This window comes from Dama dama, chromosome 33 (genome assembly GCF_033118175.1).
Source record: "Dama dama isolate Ldn47 chromosome 33, ASM3311817v1, whole genome shotgun sequence".
Taxonomy (NCBI): Eukaryota; Metazoa; Chordata; class Mammalia; order Artiodactyla; family Cervidae; genus Dama; species Dama dama.
In genome coordinates, this window is record NC_083713.1 from 76,823,782 (window position 1) to 76,835,898 (window position 12,117).

Sequence of the window (12,117 nt, forward strand, 5' to 3'; positions counted from 1 at the left end):
ACCATCCCCACTGTCCTTCCAACCATCATCACCACCCGTGTCATCATCACCACCACCCTCACCAGGATGACCATCCCCACTGTCCTTCCAACCATCATCACCACCCGTGTCATCATCACCACCACCCTCACCAGGATGACCATCCCCACTGTCCTTCCAACCATCATCACCACCCGTGTCATCATCACCATCACCACCCTCACCAGGATGACCATCCCCACTGTCCTTCCAACCATCATCACCACCCGTGTCATCATCACCACCACCACCCTCACCAGGATGACCATCCCCACTGTCCTTCCAACCATCATCACCACCCGTGTCATCATCACCACCACCACCCTCACCAGGATGACCATCCCCACTGTCCTTCCAACCATCATCACCACCCGTGTCATCATCACCACCACCACCCTCACCAGGATGACCATCCCCACTGTCCTTCCAACCATCATCACCACCCGTGTCATCATCACCACCACCCTCACCAGGATGACCATCCCCACTGTCCTTCCAACCATCATCACCACCCGTGTCTTCATCACCACCACCACCCTCACCAGGATGACCATCCCCACTGTCCTTCCAACCATCATCACCACCCGTGTCATCATCACCACCACCACCCTCACCAGGATGACCATCCCCACTGTCCTTCCAACCATCATCATCACCCGTGTCTTCATCACCATGACCACCCTCACCAGGATGACAATCCCCACTGTCCTTCCAACCATCATCACCACCCGTGTCATCATCACCACCACCACCCTCACCAGGATGACCATCCCCACTGTCCTTCCAACCATCATCACCACCCGTGTCATCATCACCACCACCCTCACCAGGATGACCATCCCCACTGTCCTTCCAACCATCATCACCACCCGTGTCATCATCACCATCACCATCCTCACCAGGATGACCATCCCTACTGTCCTTCCAACCATCATCACCACCCGTGTCATCATCACCACCACCACCCTCACCAGGATGACCATCCCCACTGTCCTTCCAACCATCATCACCACCCGTGTCTTCATCACCACCACCACCCTCACCAGGATGACCATCCCCACTGTCCTTCCAACCATCATCACCACCCATGTCATCATCACCACCACCACCCTCACCAGGATGACCATCCCCACTGTCCTTCCAACCATCATCACCACCCGTGTCATCATCACCACCACCACCCTCACCAGGATGACCATCTCCACTGTCCTTCCAACCATCATCACCACCCGTGTCATCATCACCACCACCACCCTCACCAGGATGACCATCCCCACTGTCCTTCCAACCATCATCACCACCCGTGTCATCATCACCATCACCATCCTCACCAGGATGACCATCCCTACTGTCCTTCCAACCATCATCACCACCCGTGTCATCATCACCACCACCACCCTCACCAGGATGACCATCCCCACTGTCCTTCCAACCATCATCACCACCCGTGTCTTCATCACCACCACCACCCTCACCAGGATGACCATCCCCACTGTCCTTCCAACCATCATCACCACCCATGTCATCATCACCACCACCACCCTCACCAGGATGACCATCCCCACTGTCCTTCCAACCATCATCACCACCCGTGTCATCATCACCACCACCACCCTCACCAGGATGACCATCCCCACTGTCCTCACCACCATCATTGCCACCACTTCTGCCACCATCATGACCACCACTATTAATTTCCTATCATTATCATCATCATCATATCATCATAGGTAGCGTTATACCTAACAGCTGCTTCTTGTCCTATACAATAAGTAGATTTTTTTAGAAAGGTAGAAAGAGTCATGAAAAAAGTCCCTGTGTGGGGAGTTGAGGGGGAAAGTTGTATTTGACCTAGATACTGCTATTTCCAGTGATGCAGACAAAGCACTTAAAATTTCCGAGCCTCAATATGAAAAAAAAAAAAAACATTCAGGGATAGCATGAATGCTTGTATCACATGTATTGAAAAAGTAATACATTACAGAATAATAATATATAATACATATAACAATGTTATAAATATATGAAATGCATTATTAAAATACACATAATGAGTAAGCAAAGCAGTGGGCTTTCCAGAGTGTGCTCTTATCTCTGCAGGAGGGTGTCTTCTTAGTTAACCCATGGTCTCTAGCTATCCATGAGCACACAAGTGAAGTCAGAACAGATCCAGAAAATCTAGCACCTTGGCACCGGTATATTTCATCAGATTGGCATCAGTGGCCCTGGTCCCTATTCTATTTCCTGAATTTTCACAGTGAGAACCAATGAGGGGAAAAGATGGGGCTTGGGATTTAGTAGTTGGTAGTTATTACTATCAGTGGAAATTTCAATCCTGCACGGATTTCAGCTGAGGTCCTCCCTACCTAGGATTTGTAATCACTTTACCATTCGCTCAGAATATGCTTGTGTCCTAAATGCACTGACAACTCCCTTCATCTTTCTACCTTTATTCAATTTTTGGTTTCAGCTCCTTCTGAGATCACTTTTGCCATTGATGTTGGAAATGGTCCCACAGAGCTCATAGTCCATTCTCCTTCTCCTCTGAATGACAACCAATGGCATTACGTCCGGGCCGAGAGGAACCTCAAGGAGACCTCACTCCAAGTGGACAACCTCCCGAGGATGACCAGGGAGGCCTCAGAAGAGGGCCATTTCCGGTTACAGCTCAACAGCCAGCTGTTTGTAGGTAGGGGACGTCTTCAGGTGCCCTTTGTGCTAAAAGCCCTGCATGGCCACAGTGGAACTGGGCCCAAGGAGTGTTACTATTTTATTTTAGACCTGAGGGATGATCATAATATTTCATAAAGCATTTGTAATTACAGATGTCATTTTACAAATTCTTCCTTTCTATATTCATTAGATTCAAGAATGAACGATTGTCATTGCTTAGCAAAGTTTGCAGGGGTCTCAGACTCTTTTTGTATCTTTTCTCCTTGTTCATATTGTATCTTCAGATGTCTAGGGACTCCTATTATTTTTCATCCTTATAATCAAAATATACTCTTAGAAAGAGGAGTGTAAGCTATTTAAACCTTTTTAGATGCTGACTCTGTCAGTGGGCTACAATTCACCTTTCTTAGTGACACCTAACTCCTAATGATTTTTGATGTAATGTTATGTGTTACAGCATCTTCAAGGGATTTGGGGAATCACCAATATGGCAGGGGAGGGAACTATTGGTTTTTAAGCTAAGAGCTTCTTTAATACTCCCAGAAATCACATCCCTTAGGTGGCTGCCTGATACTTGCACAGGAAAATAGCCTGGTCCCCAAGCATACATCTCTCCACTGATCATTCCCTCCTTGAGACTCAGAATCAGCCTTTAGATAAGTTGCGTATCTGAGCTGACTGCTGCTGCTGGCAACAGGGCCTGGGGGGCTCAAACATCTTTCACTGAGCCTTTCATTCATTCATTCCATAAATATTAAGTGAGTACCAAAAACAAATCAGGTTCCTTGTTGGATGGTGGGAATTGAAAGATGCCTTATGCAATAAAACATCTTTTTCAAGTGCTATGTGTGCGTGTGTGTGTGTGTGTGTGTGTTGTGGGAATCAGAGAGACAGAAATAGAATTTCACCACATTAGTCCAGATAGGAAAAGAAAGGTTCCCATTATGGCTACGACTTAGGAGGGATTCTTTGAAATTAGGCTGAGCAGGGCATATATAGGTTTAAGATACAAAACAGAGCTGAAAATGTTAGGTATATTGTATTATTGTCAAAGCCAAGACACCGCTCTTATCTGAAACGTGACGTTCAGATGCTTAGAACAGTAGTACCAATAAGTTCCAAAATTTGCCAGTATACCCAGATTTAAGTTTCTTTCCTTCTGTATTTATTTTGTCAGCTCCCACTATATAGCTTTACTGCTAGTAATGAAATGCCATCAGCTATCAATGGGTGTGTCTCAACCGCTTTCTTGAAATCCGGGTCTTTGCTACTTTTAGCTCTGAAGACACTTCTCACTAGAACACACCAACTAAAAGAAAAGAAGTAACAGAATATGGGATCTGTCTTTCCAACAGTGATAACATTTCTTTCTTCATCTATCATGTTTTACATATTCAGCAGAAGCTAAGACATGAGTGATTAAGAACATTTTTATGAATGATGATGAAAAGGCATTCACTTAGTTAACCTACATAAGTGATATGATTTACTATTAAAATGTATATTTTTAATTTATATTGATGTCTTAATTCTATTTAAACATAACATTTTATTGCTCTGAATAAGTTTGCTAGTCATCAAGATTTAATGTCTTTTTTGGTATAATCAATTCAAGTACTTTGCAATTTTCATAAATTACATTCCATGCCAAAGTTTAATTTATCTTCAGACTATACTGATGAATCTTTCTGGTTGAAAGGTGTGTATAAAGATGGAATTTTTCAATCCCTTCATGAAAATTTCATGTAGTTATGAAATTATCATGCAGCTTGAAAATGTGACAAAGTTTGTGCAAGTTGAAAGTGAGAAGAGGCAGCTGTGTTTCTTGCAGGTTTTAATCTTTAGACATTTCTCTTAAACTGATCACAGATGCAGTGAATAAGAGCTTGTCTACGGGTCTGGAGGCGACACCTTGCTTGAGTTGCCGCCAAGGTCAGCGACAGCAAGAGCACCTGCCTCTGTTCTGTTTCTTTCTGATGAGTTCCGTCTCAGATGTTACTCTGCTTTATTGAATTTGTCTTAATATACTTGAGGAAGAAAAAATGCCGTTGGAGGTCATTTTAGTCTGTTGGTTTGAATTTTGCTATTTAGTGTTCAGTCTGCTTAGAAATGTTGGGTGGCAAAAAAAGAAAAAAAAATTGCAGTCCTGGTATTTCCATTTTGTATGGTTCAGTGGTTTAAAAAAAAAAAGAAAAAGAACCTCTACTTAGTTAGAGCAGCCAAAATGATGAATTGCATTCTCTATCATTCAGAAATTTTGTCACTGGATTTTTATACTTGCTAGGCAGAAAAACTATGATTGCTGTATGCTTTTCTTTAATTTTTTTAAATTGAAGTATAGCTGAATTACAATGCCGTGTTAGTTTCAAGTGTATAACAAAGTGATACCATCATACATATCCACATAGTCATTCTTTTTCAGATTCTTTTCTGAATGTAGGTTATTGCAAAATATTGAGTGTAAGTCCCTGGTGCTATATAGTAGGCCCTTGTTGGTTATCAGTTGGCTAACTGGATAGATTGAATGTGACGGTACTTAAATATTCATCTGGATATGTCTGTCTAGACACCTTCAACCACTGAAGGATCTTTCAATCAAAACAGAGTGCTGTTCAGCATGGAAATCACTGGTATTGCTGTCGTGCCCACGAGTGCTCCCTAAGCACCAGATTGAATTTTATAGAATGGGTGCACCTCTTAGCAATGCTCCTGTCATTGGAACGTGAAACGCTGACGTGCTGGTACCCAAGTCAATGCACGCTGGATTCCCGGAATCAATATTACAACTGCAGACTTTTATTTCCCTGGTAGTTAGGGACAGTTGCAACCATGCCATTTCAGTGGTGGCATTTTTTTTAATAGAGTAGGGGAAATTTCATAATACGAGCTTATGAGATGAACGCTGCAAGCTTGGGATTGTTTCAGCTTTAAAACCCTTGGCTGCATAATCCCTCTCTTTTGCTATTCCTTACTCCTCTGGAGTAACCTGGAGAATCCCATGGACAGAGGAGCCTGGTGGGCTACAGTCCATAGGGTCGCAAAGAGTCAGACACAACTGAGTGACTTAGCATGCACACACTAGCTTTTCAAGTCAATATCAGGATGAGGCAAGAGAAATCTAAGAAGTAGCACCTTTTACTAAAAATGAAATGAAGGGATCTAGGTGTGAACTCCAGGTCAACTGCCATCAGATCTTGGGGCACTAGTAGGAAAGCAGCTAGCCTAAATGGACTCACTGTCTTTATTTGCAGAATGAAATTGACGAGTATGGTAATGGAACTCTCACAACTTGTGGATATGCTATCATCTCCATGTGTATGTTAGACATGACAATCATCCTTACCCTCATGCCTGTGTGTATGTAACAGCAAGGAAAATATCTCATGGTCCCCAAATCTGACATCTCATCTTTCCTAATATGTTGGAATTATAGACTAGACCCTTTATAGAGCTGTGAGACTATGAATCTTATCTTGTGTTACTTTACTTTCATCTTACCTTTTTGGCCTTTCATGAACCTTTTTTTTTTTTTTTCTTTCTTTCTTTTTGGCTCAGCTGCTTTATTTGTATCAAAATAAACTGAAGTAACTCCCACTTAGAACTCCTTGGGGAAAATATCACAGGGACTTGATAAATCATAAAGTTGCAGAGTCTCCCCCCTGCCCCTCTGTGCTGCGCCTGTTTCCACATCAGTTGGGAATTATTATTCATGTTTTCAGATGAAGCAGGTCAGACTTGGCGAGGTCAGCGGTGAAGGCAGGCAAAGAGCGCTCGTTGGCTGTGCCCTGACACTGTGCCGCCAGAGTCTCTGTGGAATAGTCACTGACATTTACTCTTGAGAGCGCCCCACACGGATGGCTTTCCTGACACAGGCCAGAAGAGCTTTCTATCAGAAAAGATGCGTGTCTGCATAGGAGGAGATATGCATCCTTTTCACATTAAGGAAGAACTAGAAAATCACCTTTAAGCATATTTGTTACGTAAAACCATTGTTGTGTGAAGGATGTCAATGGTGAGAAGTGAAGATATCATTGTCTTTCTACATCCTATACTTTCTGATGATAAGGTCTGATTTACCAAAACTTTTTTTCAAAGCTAAATATGTCAAGTATGCTTGAATCATTTTAGCAAAAAATATTAATACAGGATTTCTAATGTTTCTTGTAATAGTTCAATAAGAGGAGCTGTCCTGATTCATTTAAGAAGTGCATAGCAGACCTCAGTATCCCAGCAGGCAAGTCCCATGAATGCTTTGCTTCCTCCGAGCTTCTACGATAAAGAAAAAAACAAGAGCCACCTGCTTCCTCTTGCACTTTTTTCTTCCCCAACACCATATATGCTCCACAAAATCAGATTCTTAGAACTCGAATGTACTTTTAAAAAAACACCAGTTCTTTTTATTTACAGAGAAGTAAATGATTGAATGACTCTTCCCGTGACTTCCCTGGCAGTCCCATGGTTAAGACACTGCACTTCCAATGCATGGAGCAGGGGATCAAGCTCTGGTTGGTGAACTAAGATCCTGAATGCTATGCAGCACAGCCAAAAGGGAAAAAGAAGCAAGCAAGCAAATGATCCCTTCCACTACGTGTTGTCTCGTATTGCACTTGTTGAGCATTGTTAAACCCACCCTGAAGCCCATGTTAGTTTTTTTCTGCTGCTAACATTCTAAAACCCGTTTGGAAATGTTTATCTACAATCTCTGCAACTTTAACTGAAACTCATTTTTTCACATACTGGCTGCATTGGATTGTTAATGGGCCATTGATGGAGAATGTACACTTTTCTTATTCGGTTTCACTGTTTATATTTTTAATTCTGCCTTTGAGAAAACATATCTCAAAGCATACTACCTTTTTTTCTCTTTTTTTAAAGAAAAGCACAACATGGCATTATTTTTCTCAGGCAGCCCAGGGAGAAAAGCCCTGAGATTTGGACCACAACAAAACTCAATGATGGAAGCAGTCTTTCTGATTACCGTGGCACCTACGGTCATCAAAATCTGTAACTCCATAAAGTAACAAAACATTAATACAGCACTGTTTATGTGGAGCTAGGGTGATAGTTATAAAAAGGAACTCAAGCCAGACCTTTCTGAGAAATAAAACAGTACTCTCTGGACATTCAAGGACCTAAACCGAGGGAAATGAGAAGCTGCTTCTCTTCCAAAGCCAAGATGCTGTTGAGCTTATGTGACTAGGACGCCCATGGAAGCTTCAGTTTAGAAAAGGATGGAAGAAAAAAAAGAAAAGGATGGACCCAGCCAGGCATGTTGATGCTGAAATGCTGCCTATAACTTATTTCATATCTGCAAGGCTCTGGCAACAAAGCTGATGACTAAGAAGAGGAGAGAAGAAAGCCTTGGAGGGGAGTGATGGAGTGGAAGAAGACATCATCAAACCTCTGAACATGTGATTGGCAGATTTACACTCTGACCTCTTTGTAGTTGGAGAAGGCAATGGCACCCCACTCCAGTACTCTTGCCTGGAAAATCCCATGGATGCAGGAGCCTGGTGGGCTGCAGTCCATGGGGTCGCCAAGAGCCGGACACGACTGAGCGATTTCACTTTCACTTTTCACTTTCACGCATTGGAGAAGGAAATGGCAACCCACTCCAGTGTTCTTGCCTGGAGAATCCCAGGGACGGGGGAGCCTGGTGGGCTGCCGTCTATGGGGTCACACAGAGTTGGACATGACTGAAGCCACTTAGCAGCAGCAACAGCAGCTCACTGTCGTACCAAATTTCTTCTGATTCAGAGAGAAAAGAGTTTGGCTTCAGCACCACTTGTGTTGGGGAAGGCAATTCTGTAGAAGAGGTGAAAAGTGCCATGTTTTAATTCAGCTTCCTGCTTTATCATCCATGTCTCAGGCTAAAGATTAAGGGTCATCTCAGGCGCCATCTGTGATGTGTAGAGAGGCTACGGAACCTGAGGGAGGCAGTCTCTGGGATGTGCTGCCCAGGTGCCCATTCAAGAAGGCTCTGCCGCTGGCAGTGCTGTTGGAAGACAGTCTCTGTCTGTCTGTCTTTTCAGGTACTGCACCTGCTGCAAGATACACCCAGACAACCGTCAGTTGACTCCAGGGTACAAGGACCCAAACGTTTTGGCCCAAGGAAGCCAATCTCTGATTGATTTTTCTTGCTCTGCCTCTCCATGGGGCTGTTCTAGACGCTCAGACCTGCCCCAGAGCTCACTTCTCTGCCCATTTCTGCTTCTTTCCCCTCTGGATCAAAGATGTGTTTCCTAAAGTTTCCCCCTAAAAAACAGCATACCTCTTTAATTTCATCTCAAGCCTGTTTGCTGGAGAACCCTAGCAGTGGCAGAATGACATGGATTTATTGTGCAAAATATGCACACACACACACACACACACTTTTTTAAAATCAAAGTAATTTTCTTTGATTTAAGAAATTTATTTTTCATTCCTCCCAAGCATTGACCATAAAATATTGCCTACTCTTCTCCCATTTTCTTCTTAAAAGCACTCTAAATTTAATGGGTTCCTTAGAGTCAAGTTTGTATTGTTGTGATTCATACTCTCTCGTATTTTTGGTGGCCTGGCATGTGGAATCTTAATTACTGGACCAGGAATTGAACCCACATCTCCTACATTGGAAGCAGAGTCTTAACCATGGGATTGCCAAGGACCCCCTGACTCATAGTCATCCAGTGGTTGTTTCCGTCAAACTAGGATGGGTTTGAGTTTGAGTTTCCCTCAAACTACCCTCAATTTACCCGGCAGACTCCTCTTCATTGATGATACAAAAGACTAAAAGTTCTTTAAATATCTTATTATCATTATTTATCCCAGGTATTATGGTATTGTGGAGTTAAGGTCTTCGTGTAACAGTTTCATACTTTCTAATGATGAACAGCACCATTTTAACTCATACTAGTGGTATGTGTTAAAATCTAATCTTCCAAAAGCTAAAATCATGAGTCTCAGGCAAATAGAAAATGAACATGTGTCAAAGATTTTATTTCACTCATTAATTAACGAGGAAGCCATTAAGATGTCATGACCAGTTCAGAGGACATCTAAAAAGCTAGGATATGGTGCAGGGAATTTAACAACAAAGAAAGGATAAAGTTGTGAGATTAGATATGAAGCTCTTTCTCACCATGCCATCTTTAGAGGTATCTGTTACACTGGAAGGAAATTACCTGCGGCTCCACTGGACAAATGTCATCTGTGATTTTTTGCTTTATTTCCAAGTTTCAGCTTATTTTTGCTGATAAGAGAGGGTTGATGATGTGTCCCTAGTCACATGGCAGCCACCGCTTCCACAAAGGAAGCTGGAATAAGGATGGACCCCAAAGTGATTACTGCACAATTGCATCAAAATGTCACAGAAGTGTTAGTGTATTGGATTGTGAGAACTATTCGTCATGAATTGCCCTTGCTACTATTCTTTTAGTGAATTGTAGGCTCCTTTTGTATTTCAAGGTCTCCTGGGCTTAGCCATAAAATCACTCTGGGGTGGCTGGGAGTAGTAGGGAAAGTTCTTAAAGCTTATAATTACAGACTTAACTTTATTGACTTATTTCTTTGAATGGGCCTGTGGTTCAACTTTTGAGGTAATCTCTGTTCTCAGCAGGGTTTCCCTGAAGAAAACTAATCAGAGTGATTTCCAGGGGCCCTAACAATCCAGGAAACCCAGAACCTGCTGTCAGTCAGGGAATGACTTGGCCTGGCAGCCAGCCTGGAAGAAGTGAGTAGCTTCTCTGGCTGACTCTAGAGAAGACCTGGGGCTCATATGATATTTCTTTTCCAGTTGCTCTTGCAAGAAGTTGGTTTAAGGCTGTTTTTGATAGTGACTTTACTGGTGATACTTCATCTTTGAAAATTGTGGCAGAAGGAAGCACAGTGAGGGGTGAATTGTCTCCTTTTTTGAGATGGGAGGTGATCCTTTTAGTCAAAATGGCTCATGTTGCTATTCCAGACTCTGATTAGGATTATGGTGGACTTCCCTGCCTCATCTTCTTTTTTAAATTATTTGAGAGAACATTTTTTACTATTTTAATGCAAATTTATTTTATAATATAGTTGATTGACAATCTTGTATTATTTTCAGGTGTACGGCAAAGTGATGCAGTTACACATATACGTACGCCCACTCTTTCTTTGGATTCTTTTCCCAAGTTGATTATTACACTGTGTTGAGTAGAGTTCCTTGTGCTACACAGCAGGTCCTTGCTGGTTACCTGCTTCACACATCGCCGTCGTTGTCTAGTAGTTGCTCAGCTTTTGTCCCTCTCTTTGCGACGCTGTGGACCTCAGCCAGCCAGGCTCCCCTGCCCTGGAATCCTCCGGGGAAGGACACTGGGGGGGTGCCATGCCCTTCTCCAGCTTCACATATAGTAGTATGTGTGTGTTAATCCCAACCTCCTGATTTATCCCTCCCCCACCCCCATGGTAACCGTGATTTCATTTCCTTGTCTGTGTGTCTATTTTTGTTTTTAAATAAGCTCATTTCTGTCATTTTTTACAAACCCCATGTATCAGTGATGTCATGTGGTATCTGTCCTTCTCTCTCTGACTTGCCTCACTGGGTCTGACCACCCCCAAGTCCATCCATGTCGCTGCAGATGCCTGCCCCCATCAAATGATGTGCTCTCAGGGGTATCTCCAGATGAGATGCAAAACAGTACTTCAGAGAGTGCTTTGGGAAGACAGTGGGACCACTCAGTCAACCACCTAGACCTGTGGTGGGAGTTGCCCCTACTGGTCCACAATTCTGTGGGTAATAGAAATAGGAATTACTCAAGTGCTCGCCCGTTCCCTTCTCCTTACCCTGAATGATAAATAACAACCACGTGGGGATTTCCGTAGAATACCCGTATACCACTCCACTGGGCAAAATCTTGTGCCCTGCCACTGTTCTGCTAGAAAGAAGGCAAATGCTTATTTTTGGCTGTGGTCTTGGGGTGGGGTGGGGAACCTTTACAGAAAACCAAGATGAATATTACATATGTACTCCCATCCACACCCCAGGCACAAACATGCTGATTCTGGTAAAGATGTTTGCTAATGTCTAAATAACACATAGATTAATAAAGGATTTTTATAGATATACATAATTCTAGATATAGCAAGGTGGGTTTTTTTTTGAAACTTGACATAAATAATTTTTAAATTACTCAAAAAAAATCAAAAGCATTATGCATGATACACATAATAAATGAAAATTTATTTTAAATTATTCAATCAATACACAAATACATGTTTGCTAAAATTATTCAATAATAATCCTAGTGCTCTTCCCAGAGACAACTGACATTAGGCCACTGTGACACTTTCCTGGCCTCATTCAAGGCCATCACATACATTTAGGTACACTAGGGAACACCATGCAGGGTCATCATCTGTGTATTTACATAAGCAGGGCTTTGCTGCTGGCTCAAACAGTAAAGAATCTGCCTGCGA

At 42.7% G+C, this 12,117-nt stretch overlaps 1 protein-coding gene across 2 annotated transcripts in view; it reads left to right on the top strand.

The window, feature by feature from the left end:
* The window catches only part of CNTNAP5 (contactin associated protein family member 5), a 984,962-nt gene that overhangs the window by 824,569 nt on the left and 148,276 nt on the right, over positions 1-12,117 (top strand). For both annotated transcript variants that reach the window (XM_061135035.1, XM_061135036.1), the window contains exon 17: positions 2,489-2,707. In XM_061135035.1, the coding sequence (XP_060991018.1) occupies positions 2,489-2,707 (219 nt within the window). The remainder of the gene's footprint in view (positions 1-2,488; positions 2,708-12,117) is intronic.